Here is an 18,113-nt window from a genome sequence, read left to right as displayed (position 1 = left end):
ATGCAACAGTTGGTGTTGCACCAAGGATATTATGCAGCATAATTAAATACTTATAAGGTCCCAAAGGCGAGACCTATTGGCTATGCCAATGCTGGTTATATAGCGCCACTTGTCAATGAAATGATTCAGTTCAGCCCTGCTCCAGCTTACCATTTCTATGCTTAGCTCCTCATCAAATAAACTAAAATGACAACAGAAGGTGAGAACGGGAAGGGCCTAAGCGGCACAAAGAAAACAGCGCCTCGAGCGGGCAGGCGCAGGTCAGGCGCGGACCAGGAGCTTTGCGGATTAGTATTTCACCCACACCTATCACTTTATCCATCTACTATACATTTACAGTCACAACCCCGGGCAAGGGTATGGCGATGGGTGTTGATGAATGATGATCCACACTATACAGGAAGTTGACAACGAGGCAGCTGCAAAGCAAAGGAGGCCAGGCAGGTGCCTCATCTCAGAGAGGTAAAGACAATTAGGCATTTGGGGGAAACTGGAGCATACGAGGCGTGAATGTTTGGGATACTTGTTAGGGGGGGGGGTGGGAGGGCTCCCCTCCCAAAAAAATCAATGGTATTAAAATTCCTCAAGGGTACCTACCCCACGGGAATTGGGGATGCGAATACAGAGACAAGAGTTCGCATCTCACAGACCACTAGGAGAAAAGACGCGGGTGGGGAGTTAAAGCCCCTAAATACAGACTCCGTAGAACCAGCACATATTGCACATGACTTCCCTTTCACTAGCTGAATGCTCCAACATATAACCTGGGTTCACCACGGGGGGCATACAGCATCCCTTATTACAGCCTCACAACAGCTGGACTCCACCATGTGAGCGTTGCCGCAGCATTAGCCTCAAGTGTTTGTAAAGAAAATACAGCGCCTTGCCTTGGAGTGCTCGTGCACCACTCTGTATCCACGGCAATCTCCCATGCTTTGGTATTCCCAACTCAGAGCACTCTAGGGGCCTGGGTGTTTTGGCGCTTTAGAAAAACCCAAATGAAAATCTGCAACATCCATACATGTAAGAGAGTGAGGCTACAGTCAGGGAGCGCTTGATCCAGACCAAGGGTAAGGAAATAACCCAAAAACGCTCTATGGACCGCCACAGGCCACCTTACCATCTGCAATATACATATGACCACTTTTGTGCAAAGAGAGCTATATATCCAGGCCGCCTCACATAAGAACATAAACATAAAGTCCAGGACAAAGTCCCTGCACTAGTACACCAACAGCAGTGCCTAAATAAAACCACTTGTCAGTGCACCAAAGCAAAGAGCGCTATATCCGGGCAACACTTACAAAGCCATAACCCTGGGACTTGCCAATCTGACAGTCGGTAATGACTACGGCCTCCTCGATGTCCCCGAACACCTCGAAGTACTTCCTGAGTGAGGCTTCGGTAGTGTGGTAGGGGAGGCCGCCAACAAAGAACTTGGCCAGGTGGTATCCTTCTGCAGCGTGTGCATGGCGGAGGGGAGACTGTGCATTGGCAGGCTCTGGAGCAGCATGAGACAGGGACTGTGGGCACCCGTGGGCGGCAGCGCTGTGTGGGGGAAGATGAAATCCGAACGAGCAGAGCAGAAAGTGGGAGCAGGGAGCATGCATGCCCTAAACCGCCGAGACTCACCTGCACCTTGCGACGGCACTTCTCCGGTCTCCCTCTTCGGCTTGGGAGACCGGCAACGTCGACGGCGGCGGTTCCCTCCAGGCCACGGGAGCCCCGCGGGCGCCGCCATAGTGCTTTCCGTCTTCCTCTCCTTCTTCCCCGGGCTGCGGGGGGCGGGCACTTCCGGCCGGCCGCGCTAGGATTGGCCGGCCGGCCAGTCACGGGGCGGGAAACGGGAAGAAGAGACGCAGTAGTGCCGGCAATGCCGGACCAGACACGGGGGCGTTCCCGGCGTCCCGTGACGTCGGCAAAAGCCAAAGAATGTCGGGAACGCCCCCGTGTCTGGTCCGGCATTGACGGACAGGCCCCTCGTCCAATGGCAAGGCTCCGTTTACGGAGCCAGCCAATCAAGGACGAGGGCCGAACCAAGCCACACTATGGAACTCAACAGGATTTCGCCTGCGCCGAAAAGATGCGCAGAGCGCATCCTTCGGCGAGGCAAAACCTAAAAAGGGGCCACAAGAGAAAAAGATGTCCCAACGTAAATCCCAGGTCAGGCCCAGAACATGGATTACCAAGTAGGGACCATATCAGACGTTCTACTGCTTCAGTGGAAACTCATTTAACATAAAGGGTGCTCCCTCAGAAAATCAGGGGAGACTAACAATGCCTCAAAAGAAGCACCTAAACAACCAACTGGTACACACCCTTCCCCAAAAAGTAAAATAAGCCACAGGATCCCAAAAGGGACAGAAAGTTAGTAACTAGAACAGCAACATGCCTACCACAAATGCCCCTAAGAGCAGATTACACAGGTAATCAATCTTCGTTCACAAAAGAAATACCACAGAAAACAGATATCTTGGGGAAGAAACCCTCCAGCCGAGACAGCAGAAAATCCAATTTAATAGGCAGTAGACCACAGGGTCACAACTTGTCGTGAACAGTGTAAATACAAAAAGGAAAACGACCTTGACCTGCATCAGCAGGAACACCACTCCAGGTGACGTGCTATACGGAGCAGACCACATAGTGACACCCCAAAAAGTGTACAAAACGCAGATGTGAGTCAGTGACTTAGATAACCAGTTGAGAGTAAACAACCCAGCTATAGAACACGTAGATTAAGAGAAGGGAAAACAGCTAAGTGGCTGCACCACCCCAACTGTCTCGAAACCGATGCAAAGCAGTGTCTGCATGGGCACCAAATAAATGGAGGCTATGTAAAGGAATGTCTATTAAAGTGGATTGAACTGCCTCCGAAAACCCTGTGGTATGAAGCCAATCCCGCCGGTGCAAATCCACAAAAGAAGCCATGGCCCGGCCAACTGAATTGATCGTATCCATCCCACACCGAATATTTAATTTTACAGCCTGCTGCCCATCCGTGATCAACTGGACCAGATCGTTCCGGTTAGCATCTGGCAAAGAAGGCAACATCTGTGCTGATAAATCCAATAAGGCATGAGAAAAAAGTCCAATTGCACAAGATGTGTAAATGGAATGTAAAGCTGCACTTGTGGAAGAGACAATATGCTTTACACAAGAGTCCTGCCTCCGGGAATCTCTGTCAACCAGAGTAGGAGAAAGACCATCCGAATCATGGGATGCCGTAGCAGCCTGAACCACAAAACTGCGGTGTGTCCGTTGGTGGAGGAGACAAGCTGGGTTAGTGGGACAGGCGGTGCTTGTGGTCAATCAAACAGCCCACAGGAGCCCGACAATCAGGTTTAGTCATGGCCCCTGAGGTTCCGTGACAATTGTAAGTGGTGCTTTCGACTCGCACGAATATGGTCGAGTCTGGTATCTATGAACCGCAAATGACGAGTTTAGTAAGTGTGCGCAGTTTCGCTGTGCTAGCTTAAACCGTTCGTTTGTTATGTGGGTTTTTCATCTGTACCCACGGGTTCCATCTTAGATACGGCATCCATTTTGTCTCTTGCCCTCAAGTAGCCAGCGAACGGACGCTGTCCGCTTCGCGACCCTGGGACTCCCAAGATATTTGCGGAAGACACATGTCCTTTGTAAGTGTCTTTATGACGAGGGGGATGTTACTGTAAGGCAGATGGCGCCGCTCAAGGCTCATCTTGCCGCACAGACTTATTGTCTCAGCCGTGCATCTCATTAGGCACGTCCCTTTGATGCCTGTATCTCGTGTTTCCCGATACCTCCCCTTTTACACCCTTTCCGATCTCCCCACTGTCTCCGTCTTCCTCTGCACCTGTCTTTGTTCCTATTTCGATCTGTTTTACTGCTGATTGGAATTTGCTAATGGTGGGAAGATGGGTTTTTACAGTTGGGAACCGCCAAATGTTTCCGCACTAATGTTCCGGACCTCATGTATTTCAAAGTGACCAAAGCGACCCCTCTGGGGGATGATGGTGGGAACTGAGTTGTAAACTTTTGTGTACCATGTTGTCCTATGGGTAAAAACTGTATAAAAAGGAGCGATCCACAGAACCAATTTGAAGCAGTCTCCCCAAGTTGCACGTGGTGTACTTGTCGTGACTTCTGTGTTCCCTGCAGTAAATAAACCTTGAATCTTTGACGCCGAAGGAAGTGTCCCGTGTCTCTGTGATTCGTACGCCGGAGCAGGTTACCCACGAAGGTTTCAGGTGTTGTGCCCTGGCACCGCTGGGTCTTAAAGAACCCAGTCCTTCAGTTGGCGCCCAACGTGGGGCTGCATCAGTGGTACCGGTCCAAGCCCGACGATCGTGAGGAACTTCGTGTGAAATCTCCGAGGGAAGGTGCACTCCGCTTCATCGATCCAGTTGTCGAAATAAGTGGCCCGAAGACTTTTCCCGCGAAGATTCCCGCCTCCGGACGGCTGCGACGGACTGCTGCCCTGACTGTAGACCTGTTTTGGCGCCTGGCGTAGACCTTGGTATAGCGAGACGATAGACGGGCCTTCCTGGTGACGCCATTGATCTTTGAGTTAAGTATTTGTGGGTCGCTCCCAGAGTTCTTGGTTGTTGACACTTTAGCGAGTGTTTTTGTTGTTAACGCTGTGTGAGTGTTTTTGTCGGTGACACTTTGCTAGCGTACTTTGTTGTGTTGTTTGACGACTGCAGCCGCCAAAGACCGAGGGTTTTGTTCTTTGCTGGGACTTGGTAAATCCCGTAACCCTTGAAGTTTGTGAAACTCGGCTAGTGTGCAAGATGCCTGGTCGTAGTACTTTGTTTAGTTGTTTCAGACCTTGTGGTACGGATTCCCGACTGGAGGACTCGTGTCCGATACCTCCGGTTGGAACTCCCACTTATGAACTATATAGTAAACATGGACTAGGTCCGATTACCTTTAATGATTATTGGGTTAAATATACAAAGAAGGACGGCGACCTTCGTTGGCCACCTCATGGTAGCTTCGAGGCCCCGATCTTAGATAATCTAGAGATTAAATTGTTCGAACGAAAATCAAGGCCGGCCATGTTTGATGCCTTTCGGTTGTGGCGCAAAGAAGCCCGACAGAAAGAAATCAGACAAAATAAACGTAATCATCGAGATAATGTTGCTACCATAGTAAAGAAAGCAGAGCAATTTCAGCATGATAAGGAGGTTAAGGACAAGGAAGTGTTTGACAGACTACAGCGTATGACCGTAGATAAATGTTATCCCGCTTTGCCTACGGAGTCGGAAAAGAAGGAAGAGCCAGTTGAGGATGTCTTATCTCATGAAGTCGCCACCTCCGTACGTACAGGGTACCCCAGCTGCAGCTCCTGTGGTTCCTGCCGTACCTATTCTTCCGCCTATTCTTCTTCCGCCTGTTCCTCAGCCTGTTCCTCAACCTGCACCTGCTCTTCCGACTGTTCCTGCTCCTTTGCCTGTTTCTGTCCCTACTGCTCCTCCACTTCCACATACTCCTGCTGCTGCTACTGCTACTGTTTTGTTAACTCCTGCTGTTGCTACTGTTTCTACTCCTTCACTTGTTAGTCCTGTGTCCTATACTTCTCCCTCGACTCGTTCTCGTAATTCTCCCCTTGCGGCTAGCTTCTTTCATTCGCTCGGGCCTGTTCATGGGTCCGCTGGTTCTGATGGTCCTCAGAGACGTAGTCAGCTTCCTGGAAACAGAGAACGTGTTGCGCTATATAATATGGCGATGGGTTGGATGGTAAACCCTCTTAGAAATCCACCCCGTGTTGTCCTTGAAACGTTCTGTCAGTTTAATATACCAACCCAGAGATATGTGTTTAATGAAATGTGCAAGTTCCTTCATGATCAGATAGTGGCCGATGCGCCTGACGAGGTGCTGACCGCCCTGTCTGAGCTTCAGCTTCAGTTCGCAAATGGACTGATAGTAGATACTAATGTTCGACGTGCTATTGAGCGGTTGCTGTCTTTTCGCCCCGCTCCGATACCGCATGCATTGTTTGTTGAGGATATTGAAAAACAACCAGATGAGTCTGGCCAATATTCCATGCGTGAAGTTCCACCGGTTTGGATGCCAGGTAACCCCGCAGCTGCCCCTCCGGTCCCGCCATATTTTCAGAGAGTATGGATACATCTCCCATGGAAAAGATCGGAAGTGTTACAGGTGAAGCAATCTTTGCCTGACCCTCGCAAAAATCCTGCAGGGTATTACAAAGAATTATCGCAGCTCGTAGATGCTACGGTAATGAATCTTGCCGATATCGATATGTTGTTTGGCAATGTTGTACCGCAACCGGTATGGGCTAAGATTCGTCAGGAAAATCACGCGACCGAGCTAGGTGGTGATTGGACGGCCATCGTAGCGGCGGATGGGTTGCAAGTTGGTGGTGCTAAGCCTGAACAGTTGATTGCTGCTCTTCCCCAGCGAATAATTACATTAATGAAAACGCTTATGCCAGCTATGAGAGTAAACTGGGACAAATTGTCAGCTTGCAAGCAAAAGAAAGATGAGAGTGTTTCCGACTTCTTTACGAGGTTCGAGGAAGCATTCATTGACCATAGTGGACAGGATATGGGTACCGAGGGTGGACAGAGATTGTTTGTGGATAAATTTGTTTCAAACTTACTGCCCGATTTGAGCAATAAATTAAAAAATTCGGAAAGTGCATGGGCCGTTTCTACCTCTGCTCAGATATTGGCTACGGCACAATATTATGAGAATAGGGAGAAAGAAGAGAACGACCGTGCTGATAAAAAGACGAAAGAGCTAAAAACTAAGGTGTTGCTTCAACAAGCATATCCTCCGCGTTCGAATCAGAATGCACCCCAGCAGAATAGATCGCAGCCGCAATCGAATCGATCGCAGCCGCGTAATGATTCCTCCTCCCAAAGATCATCGTTAGGGTACAATCAATGTGCTTATTGTAGACAGGAGGGACATATTAAATTCAATTGCCCTGTTTTGAATGAACGTAATAGTGGTAACTCATCTAAAGGAGGTCGTGGTGGTTCGCAGCAGGCATCACGTGGTAGAGGTCGTGGTACTCAGAACGATCGCTCAGATAACTCATCTAATTCTAATAATTGTTTTGATCAACGTGGATCGTCGCAAGGACGATCTGCGCAGTATAATGTAGACGATTATTGCGTCGATCAGGGGACTGACGACAGTAATTACTAGGACAGCCAAAGACAAGGAGAGGGAGTGGTATCAGTTCCGGTTGATCAGAGAGGGCCTTACGTCGCAGTTGCTACATCGGGCGTCGTTGAGCCTTTTCTGTTGGACACTGGTGCAGCGAAAAGTTCTATTCAGCATTCGAAACTCCCTGGCGCACCTTTGTCTGGCTTAACAAATGTTTCCGTAGGATTCTCTGGCGCCCCCGTTAGCAATCCAGTTTCGCGCCCTTTGCCCCTTAAAATTGGGCCACGTGAGCTAGAAGCTCCATTGATTCTAACCACAGGTTGTGGTGAAAATCTTTTGGGCCTGGATTTGCTTAAACGTTTGTACGCAACTTTGTATTGTTCTCCTGCGGGTGTAAAGCTTACGTTAGGAGAAAGGGTTGTCTCTCCCATGTACTTGTCTCTCGACAAGCTCCCACCGGAATTGAGTTCTCTTCCTGCGTCTTTATGGGCAACGGGTCCGAATGACGTGGGCCTACTTGATATCTCGCCCTATGTGGTTCAGTTGAAATCTAATGTGCGTTTGCCACGTATTCCCCAGTATCGTATCTCCCTTGATGGTGAACGAGCATTGTTAGCGATCATTTATGATCTGATTGAGAAAGATGTTATTGAAGAGACTCGGGGAAACGTGTGCAACAGCCCTGTGCTGCCTATTCTTAAACGTACTGATCCTTCAAAACCACCTGTTTATCGTTTTGTTATCGATTTACGGGAGGTGAATAAAATTGTGGTTCCTCAATTCCCTGTTGTGCCTGACATCACGGCGCTACTGACTCTGATTCCGGCTTCTGCATTGTGGTTTTCGGTGATTGATTTGAAAAATGCGTTTTTCAGCATCCCGATTGCCGAAGAGAGCAGGGACCTTTTCGGTTTCTCTCTCGGTGGGCGTAGCTTCCGGTTCAAACGCGCTCCTCAGGGCTACTGTGAAAGTCCATCGATTTACAGTCAAGCCTTGAAGGGTCAGCTGGATGCGTTTCAATTGCCGGTTGGTGCGGCCTTAATCCAATACGTCGATGACTTATTGGTGGCTGCCGATACTCAGGACATTTGCAAAATTGCTACGGTGTCGTTGCTGCAACATCTCTGTGAGTTAAATCACAAGGTGTCACCTACTAAACTCCAATATTGTTGTCAAGAAGTAACCTATCTAGGTCACTTATTGTCAAAGGAGGGAAGGAGGTTGACCCCAGAGAGAATTGCAGCGATTGCACGAATGGCTGTGCCAACAACCCAAAGAGATGTGCGTGCCTTTCTAGGTATCACGTCGTACTGCAGGCAATGGATTCCTAATTTTTCATTGCTAGCGAAACCATTGGTGGCTCTTACGTGCAAGGATGTTTCAACTCCTTTACCATGGACGGAAGAATGTCAGAAAAGTTTTTCTGAACTGCGTGATTCATTGTGTTCGGCTCCTGTGTTAGGTACTCCTGACTACAGTAAGCCGTTCACATTATATGTTCACGAGAGAGAAGGTTGTGCTTTGAGTGTCTTGACGCAACCTTTTGGTGGTAAGCAGCGTCCATGCGCATATTTTTCCTCGACCTTGGACCCAGTAGCTAGAGCATTGCCGAGTTGTTTAAGAGCAACTGCGGCAGCTGCGGTCTCCATCCGACAATCAGCAGGATTGGTCATGGATAATATGCTTACGGTGATGGTTCCGCATGCAGTCGATACTCTTTTGAATCAAACAAAAACTCAGCACTTGACGAGTGCGAGGTTGTCTGGGTATGAGTTGACGTTGTTGGCAAGCCACGTTCAAATAAAACGTTGTAATGTTCTGAACCCGGCAACTTTGTTACCAATTAGCACAGAGTCAGATGAAGTAGCAGAGCATGATTGCTACTTGAGGACTGAAGAGGAAACAAAAGGTCGAGTGGACCTTAAAAACACCCCATTGGAAGATCCGGATGGCACACTGTATGTGGATGGGTCATGTTTTAAGTTGCCGAATGGCGATGTGACTACCGCTTATGCTGTTGTAACGTTGAATACTGTTGTTGAGACTGCGAGGTTGAATCAAAATTCTGCCCAAGCTGCAGAATTGATTGCTCTTACTAGAGCATGTCTGTTAGCGAAAGGGAAACGTGTGAATGTGTTTACTGACAGCCAGTACGCGTTTGGAGTTGCTCACAGCTTTGGACGATTGTGGAGAGAGAGAGGTTTCTTGACGTCGCATGGTACGAAGATTCAGCATGGCCAGCTTGTGAATGACCTTTTGGATGCCTTGACGTTGCCTAAGCAAGTAGCGATTGTTAAATGTAGTGCGCATCGTAAGGTGACGGATGATGTTGGTCGTGGTAATGCGTTTGCAGACGAGATCGCTAAGGAGACTGCCCGGAACCTTAGCACTCGAATGTATGTGACGAGTTCGGTTAGGTGGCCTACAGAATCGAGCATGTGTGAGGACACTATCGAAAGTGTGAAAGAAATTCAGAATGAGGCCACTGAGACTGAAAAGGCGAAGTGGAAAGAAAGTACGGGAAAGTTGGATGCGAATGGTTGTTGGATTGATTTGTCGGATCAGAAAAGATGGTTGTTGCCTGATGCGTATGTGCTGGCCGTTGTGACAATGGCGCATGGGTTAGCACATATCAGCGTGAAAGGTATTTGTAAATTGTTGTCTCCGGTATGGAAGAATGATGGTATCACGAAATGTGCTGAACGTTTGGTGAAGAATTGTATGGTGTGCATGATGTACAATCCTGGCAAAGGAACCCCAACTCCCCCTGGCAGTTTTGCTCCCCCTTTGTATCCCTTTGAGGTGATTCAATTGGACTTCATCCATATGGAGCGATGCAACAACCTGAAATACGTTTTAGTTGTGGTTTGCGCATTCTCTCGATGGATCGAGGCCTATCCTCTCAAAGACAATACTGCTTTGTCTACTGCGAAAATCCTACTGAAGGAATATTTTCCTCGGTATGGAATGCCTAGAGTCGTGTGGTCAGATAACGGAAGTGAGTTTGTGGGTAGTGTGATGAAGAGTGTGTGTAAGGGCCTTGGAATTAATCAGAAATTCCATAGCGCCAATCATCCCCAGTCAGCTGGTTTGGTTGAAGGGTACAACGGCACCCTTAAACTAAAACTAGCGAAGATTCAGGCTACGACTGGTCTTTCGTGGCCTGACGCTTTACCTTTAGCATTACTGTCAACTAGGGCGACTGTACACTCCCGAGTAGGGCTTAGTCCCTATGAAATAGTGTTCGGCCGTCCTGCGAATGTGTGGGGGGTTCCTAGGCCAGGAATGTTTTCTGATCTTGAGTACCCAATGTTGATCGATTATCTACATGACTTGACTGCTAAACTGAGGTTAATTCACCAACAGGTTTACGAAGCATTGCCGACGCAGACGGAGGGTCCAGGCCACCAGCTCCAGCCCGGAGACTGGGTGGTGACGAGAAATTTTTCACGCAAAAACAACCTAGACCCGAGGTTCACCGGACCCTATCAAGTGCTCCTGGCCACGAGGACTGCCGTTCGTCTCGAGGGACGTAAGAATTGGGTGCATGCCACCCACACTAAACGAGTCCCTATTCCTTTGCCGGCAGACCCGTGGGTAAGGAGAGGCATTGCGTCAACGGAAACAGAAACATTGTCGGCGTTTGTACCTTTTAGCAACGCACAGCCTGTTGGAGAATCCCCAGCGCAGCAGAAAGACACTGTTGAACAATTAGCATCGAAAGACTCAAGACCAGAACACTTAACTGATCAGCAGGACGCTGTCTCTTCAACGGATCCTTTGTTTGACGAGCAGACACGTTCTGGGAAAACCCGATACTTTTTGCGATCTCGCACTAAGGACAAATAAAAGATTCGGTTTTGTTGTATTGACAACTGCATAATCCCATTTTCCGTGATCAGTTTTGAACCTTCGTATTACTGTAAATATTCTTGTATATATATATATATTGAGCTTCATTCCTTGTACTTTTTGCTTCCACAGTTGAGAGACTTTGTTTTTGCATATATACATATTGTGCATTAAAGGCCGTAGGGCCACGCGCGTACTTCCTTCTGGATAGTAGGTCTTGACGCTAGGTTAAAGGCCGTCGGTTCCTGGGAACTCCTAGGGATTGACTATTGCTACACAGAACGAAGTGCGTCAAGAAACGTTGCGGACGGTCGTAGGGAATGGCATTCTCGAAGCTGAATGATGTGGAGGGAGCTCAGGTTCATCGATTCAAGCCGCAGCAACTCAGTCGTACCAAATGTTTCATATTCCAACTGTTTGTATTGTTTTTGACTATTTCAGCATTATTGGCGGGTGGGGTGTATTACACGATGTCTTACTTTTTACCTTCTGCTACACCTACACCTACTCCTGACCCTAAACTTACCTCTACTGTTTCTCCCCATTCCTTTCATATGTTACCAGAACACGAGCAGGCTAGACGTGTAGAATTCCGCAACAATTCCTTTATTCAGCTCCTTCATCAGCATCAGTTAGTGGTTAACACTACTAATTGTTGGGTGTGTGGGTTGATGCCACATACTACGGATAAGGGAATTCCATATCTGGTGTTACCGTATAGTTCCCAAGGGTCAGCTCGAGCATTTCAAACAATGTTTCGAAGCGCACTGGGTTTCCCCCCCATTCGAGAACCACGTTCCCCCTACTCTGGTCCTACCTCGTATCAAAAACCTTTGTCGATAGCAATAGAGGATTTAGATAGTGATATCTATGATCCCTCGCTTATTCCTGAAGAAGAGATACAAGCCTATAGGGTCCTAAGTAGAGGTGAATATAGTGCGTTCACTAGCGAAAAGCAGCTTAAAAGCTCGCCTCCGATATGGGTCGTACCCCACACTGGTAATTTTTGTCTCATGGGTCGTGGCCGACGATCGCAAGCCCGATTTGGAGCAAGTGCTTGCACTGAAAATTACATTCTGCCAATGTTCTCGTCCCCTGTGTTTCTGGCTGCCAAGGGTACATACTTTATCTGCTATGATCGTGCATATGCATGGTTGCCCGCCGACTTCATGGGCTCATGCTTCATTGCAAATCTGTTGCCTCCGACGTTTACCGTAGATGCCGATTATCATAAGACTAGAGTTGTGAGAGGCGTAATTAGCGAAGAGGATACTGCCGGTCAAGAGGCAGGAGACTTTTTCAAGGGTTTCCTCCCGTTTTGGGGACCTATGGTTAACAGTAGGAACCTGAGACAGTTGACTCGAGTGGTAGAATCAACAGCTAATATTACTGCCAGTGCCCTTGGTAATATCACCACAGAACTTCAGGCGGAGAGACTTATGACGTTACAAAACCGTATGGTTTTAGATGTCATCTTAGCAGATCGAGGTGGGGTATGCAAGGTGATCCATTCGAGCTGCTGCATTTTTATTCCAGATAATGCTCCTACTGTCTATCAAGCCATCTCGAGGTTGCATAAGATCTCCAAATCCATACACGTGGATGTAGGGGATTGGACGCTACTTGGATGGTTTTGGGGCCTGATGTCGACTTGGGGTTGGAAAATTCTGATGATCATCGGAGTCGTTGTAGTGTTCCTGTTCACGTGTTGCCTTTGTGTGCAATGTGGTCCTGCCTTATGTGGCCTCTGTGCTACAACGTGTATAAGACAACCACCTGTTACCAAGGGGACTCGGTTGGACAGAGCTATGCTACAGCAACATCTCGATGGTTTGATGAATATCGAATATGATTCCGACTAGTGCTTGCCTACATGAGGGCAAAAGGAGCGTCTGAGGTTCCGTGACAATTGTAAGTGGTGCTTTCGACTCGCACGAATATGGTCGAGTCTGGTATCTATGAACCGCAAATGACGAGTTTAGTAAGTGTGCGCAGTTTCGCTGTGCTAGCTTAAACCGTTCGTTTGTTATGTGGGTTTTTCATCTGTACCCACGGGTTCCATCTTAGATACGGCATCCATTTTGTCTCTTGCCCTCAAGTAGCCAGCGAACGGACGCTGTCCGCTTCGCGACCCTGGGACTCCCAAGATATTTGCGGAAGACACATGTCCTTTGTAAGTGTCTTTATGACGAGGGGGATGTTACTGTAAGGCAGATGGCGCCGCTCAAGGCTCATCTTGCCGCACGGACTTATTGTCTCAGCCGTGCATCTCATTAGGCACGTCCCTTTGATGCCTGTATCTCGTGTTTCCCGATACCTCCCCTTTTACACCCTTTCCGATCTCCCCACTGTCTCCGTCTTCCTCTGCACCTGTCTTTGTTCCTATTTCGATCTGTTTTACTGCTGATTGGAATTTGCTAATGGTGGGAAGATGGGTTTTTACAGTTGGGAACCGCCAAATGTTTCCGCACTAATGTTCCGGACCTCATGTATTTCAAAGTGACCAAAGCGACCCCTCTGGGGGATGATGGTGGGAACTGAGTTGTAAACTTTTGTGTACCATGTTGTCCTATGGGTAAAAACTGTATAAAAAGGAGCGATCCACAGAACCAATTTGAAGCAGTCTCCCCAAGTTGCACGTGGTGTACTTGTCGTGACTTCTGTGTTCCCTGCAGTAAATAAACCTTGAATCTTTGACGCCGAAGGAAGTGTCCCGTGTCTCTGTGATTCGTATGCCGGAGCAGGTTACCCACGAAGGTTTCAGGTGTTGTGCCCTGGCACCGCTGGGTCTTAAAGAACCTAGTCCTTCACCCCCAGCAAAATATCATGCAGAGCCTCACAAAAGGGTAGCACCGGCTCAACGCCTGACAGACCCGGATGAAGAACCCCAATTAGGGGGTCAACAGATTTAGCCACCGAAGGAAGAGAAAAATCTAAGGCCACATCCACCCTTGCCCACATGCCTGCCAAAGAATAGCTGTCCTCCATAGCTAGGCCTAGAGGAGAAAGAAGGCCAGAAGTAGGGGAAGATTTTAACCCACTTGCTTCGCCTAATTCAAACTGTCCATAAGAGAAAATCCAGACATTGGCCGTACCAGACAACCCCCATCTTCATTGTCTTCCAAATGATGTTCATTTGATGGTTTCGCATGAACATGATGCCTTGGTTCTGCACCCGACGTTGATCAACACTGAACCAGTGTTGCACCGATGTCTGGAGAAGACCGTGGAAGGGTGTCAGATGGTGCTGACACCGTCAGTGCGAGCTCCACAGGCTTGTGTACTGGTACCAAGTTGGAGTCGATCGGCAAGACCGACACCGTCAGAGTGATCTCCGAAGCCAGAGCCGATCAGCGCTGTAGTTGTTAACCCCGAAACCTGCCGGCGTGGGCACAGTCAAGGCATGCAACACCTCCTTAGGGCCCAAAGCGTTCCAGGGGATGGCGAAGATCCAAAATGGCAGGGAGAGCTGGATAGTAATCTCTTGTTTGGGTCAGAGTTGCCCCGGCTGCAGGAAAGGAAAGGAGGCACAGGAGAGACTCTTGCACGGGGTCCTCAGCCTGAGAGAGTGAGGAGCTGTGGAAAAAAAGACAGGGGACGCTTTGACTTTGACTGCTTGAGACTAAACGTATTGTGGGAAGTTGACAGGGAGTGACGTCTACGGGAACGACTCCCGGAACAGCTCCGCAAAAGAACCATAGAGCGAGGAGACTAATATAGATGAGAATTGGAGGATTGCAATAACCACACCGGCAGAAGCTTAATCCGTCGCTCCTGCATCTACTTTGGCTTTAGTTGTTGACAGGCATCGCATTCCTTAGAGTTATGGTTCAGAATTAAGGTCCACGGTCAACATCTGTCGAGCACAAGACCCACAAGGTTTAAAGTCAGAGAGGGCATAGAAAAAAGGCACACTGTCCAACACGAAAAAACATCCTAGTAGGCTAAAAGACGGACAGAGGGACCGCTTCTCCGGATCTGCGTTGTAGCGCGGGTGGGCTTATATGGACTCCATTGATGTCACATCTGGTGGACAACGTTGGACGATGCCCTCAATCAATATTCAGAGGTTCTGCAGGAAAATTTTCCAGATACAGTCTGGCGTCTAAGGTAAGGAATCTGCGGTTAGATGTCTCTATTAGATATACTTGTTTTAGGAGAAACAATGAAAAAGAGACCTCTGAAGGGCAACCCATAGGAGAGGTCAGTATCCAGTGCTCTGCACTGCTGCGACATTAAGTAGTGGTAAGTTTTTTAACAAAGTCTGAAGGCACACTGGAACACACCAGGGTGCAAGAAGTGGACCAAGAACTTGATGGCCTGGACAAATAAACACCGACTGCCTGCAGCATTGAATTTAGGGTACAAAACCAGCCTGGTATGAGACACCTCAGCAAAGAAGGTGGAATTTCAATGGAAAAAAAGTGCAAATATAATATTGAGGGGTTAAAAAGAAAAAAAAGATTACACCTACAAAGGGTTCATTTATTCGAGAAACAAACAGGAATAAATCTTGATGGAGCACATACCTAATAGAAAGTGTACAAGCTGAAAGAAATATAACTTCACTGATGTTGAACTGAGGGTATGGATGCTAACTACGGACTCACCTACATGCATAAATTTTTTACCATTATCATTTTACTGTGGCCACTAATAATTTTTGTATTGTAAATATGTAATTTCGCAGAAGTATACTCTGTGCACAAAAACATAATTTTGGAGAAAAGTTGATATTTCAACTTTGTGGGAAATCTCTTTCATGGCTGGATTAAAGTGGTTGATTGTCAAAGAAAAATGATAATGCCCAATAGAGAGATGTGGCTGGTATCATGAGAGGCCAAATCATTTTAGACTTTTGACTGGTGGGAAATACTGACTATGCTGGGGAGCCGTGGCAAGACCCATGTTCCCTGCAAGTACTGATTTACAAAAAAATATTTACAGCTAAACAGTTGTACAAGTAAATAGTAACAACACATTTATAACCTAAGCACCTCCTATCTTTTTGGGGAATCCGATTATGCCTGGAACTTTGAAAACATAAACAAACTCCTGAAATGGCTTTGCTTACTTGGCTATGTTATTAAACATATGTATACTCACCATGTTTCCTAATCTTGATCCGCAACTGTCTCAGTTTTTCTTCCATTTTGTCTGAGAGAATGCCAACTTTACCTGCGTCCAGAACAAACACAACACAGTGTATCTTATCCTTGAGTGATGGAGATGAAAGGTAGCTGGAAGTACTTGGTTGAATAGAGGCTGTGGGGTTAAACTGTATTTAAAAGCATTAGTGAATCATTCACTTGAAAAAAAACTAGCATTACACATGATTGTACAGTAAGTAGAAAATGAAAAAGCATAGACATTTTGGGACTAGCATGTTATATAGATGCAGAAACAAGCATTCCTTCTAGAAAATAATGCAGGTTTTGTTATGTTAGGTAGAGCGTACTATCACCCAGGAGGTTATCCTGGTGCTGAGCTGATGTGTCTCTACCCAAACCTAGGTCCGGTGGGACTACTCAAAAAGCCAGGTTTTCAGCTTCTTGGGGAAGGAGGAAGAGATTCTTATGTGTAGCAGCAGGTCATTCCATGCTTTATGAGCAATGTAGGAGAAGGCTCAACTGCTGGATCTTGTTTTCCCATTGTGTGGGATGTGTGCAAGTAGGAGACTGGACGAGCAGAGGTGTCTGGAAGGTTTGTGAAAGCAGATTAGATTATTGAGGTATGCTTCGCCATGGTTATGTAGTGCCTTGAATATGTTGATTAGGAGTTTGAATTGTGCTCATTTGTGTATGGGGAGCCAGTGGAGGTCATTCAGGTGAGTGTGATGAGAGTAGAGTGCGAGAGGTCAGGAGTGATTCTGGTCTCTAAGTTCTGAATGGACTGCAGCCTTTTAGTGAGTTCTTTGTTCCCGATTTGGAGTATGTTCCTGAAGTCTAGCTTGTTTGAGACAAGGGCTGCATGATGGTTTTCTGGGTGCTGACGGGTAGTTATTTGAAAATCATCCTCAGCATCTTAGAGGTATGGAACTATAAGGCAGGGACAGTGTTGACTTGGGTGGTCAATTCAAGTTATCTGTTGAAGAAGATTCCAAGACTCTTGGAGTGGGTGGTGGGGTTGGGTGTTGGTACTAATTCTGTTGGCTACCAGTGGAGTCCCACAGTGAAGTGCTGTTTCTGAAGCATCAGACTGTTGGCCTTCATCCAGTGGGAGATTTATTTTATCCGGGTACAGGGCGTCTTGCCTGTGTGGGAGATAATTATTTCTGTTGTTGGAGAGGATATTTATGTTGGGAGAGAGTACAATGCTGGCTAGAGGAATCATGTATGAGTTGAAGAAGCGAGGTTCAGGAAAGATCCTTGCAGAACTCTGCAGATCAGGTTGCAGGCATTCGAGGTGTACGGTGCCAGGTTGATTCTTAGGGTCCTTCCACTTAAGAAGGAGCATATTCATCAGAGTGCACGTCTTTGGATTACGAAGTCATGTAGGCATTCTGCGAGGATGTGGTGGGAGACTGTCAAAAACTGCTAAGAAGTCTAGGAGGATGAGGGTGTTGTGTTTTCTCCATCCAGAGTCATACAAATGTAATCCATGGTGGTGATTTAGTGCTGTGGTGTCACAGAGTTGGTGGTCGTTGAGGTATTCCATGAGGTGTCTGTTGATGATTTTCTCCAAGACTTTGGCAGGGAATGATAGCAGGGAAATTGGTCTGTAGTTAGCAAACTTTAAAGGATTCTCTGTCGTCCTGTGGTATAGATGTGGTGGGGGCAGGGATCCATTGGGGCCCCAGAGAGGATGGACTTCATGGTGACAGCAGTTTCCTCTGGGGTGATGGGCAATGCAGTAACCATTGGTTCTCTGGATAAGATCGTGAGGCATTTGGAGCGGTCTGTTGCGTCAAGCTGCAGGTTGAAGTTGCTGTAAATGGTGATTTTGTTGCTACAAATTTGAGAGAGATTGTTGTAGGGTTCTTGTGATCAAGTTAGAGGCAGCTGCTGACAAGGCGAAATCCTTCATGACAGACACGATTTCTTTGCTTCTGTTGGTGCTGACACTGACGCAGTCTACTAGAGATGCGCGTTTGGTTGTCCAGATCATTTTGTGGTAGCGTCTAGATCTAGTTGTATAGCTGT

General features: G+C 47.5%; 1 protein-coding gene across 2 annotated transcripts in view; it reads right to left on the bottom strand.

The window, feature by feature from the left end:
• Positions 1 to 18,113, bottom strand: part of LOC147747584 (interferon-induced protein 44-like) — a 343,399-nt gene that overhangs the window by 91,866 nt on the left and 233,420 nt on the right. For both annotated transcript variants that reach the window (XM_086954223.1, XM_086954227.1), the window contains one exon: positions 16,078 to 16,249. In XM_086954223.1, coding sequence (XP_086810349.1) covers positions 16,078 to 16,249 — 172 coding nt within the window. The remainder of the gene's footprint in view (positions 1 to 16,077; positions 16,250 to 18,113) is intronic.

Source organism: Lissotriton vulgaris, chromosome 1_1 (genome assembly GCF_964263255.1).
Source record: "Lissotriton vulgaris chromosome 1_1, aLisVul1.2, whole genome shotgun sequence".
In the NCBI taxonomy this organism is placed as follows: Eukaryota; Metazoa; Chordata; class Amphibia; order Caudata; family Salamandridae; genus Lissotriton; species Lissotriton vulgaris.
This window is presented reverse-complemented; position numbering and strand designations above follow the sequence as displayed.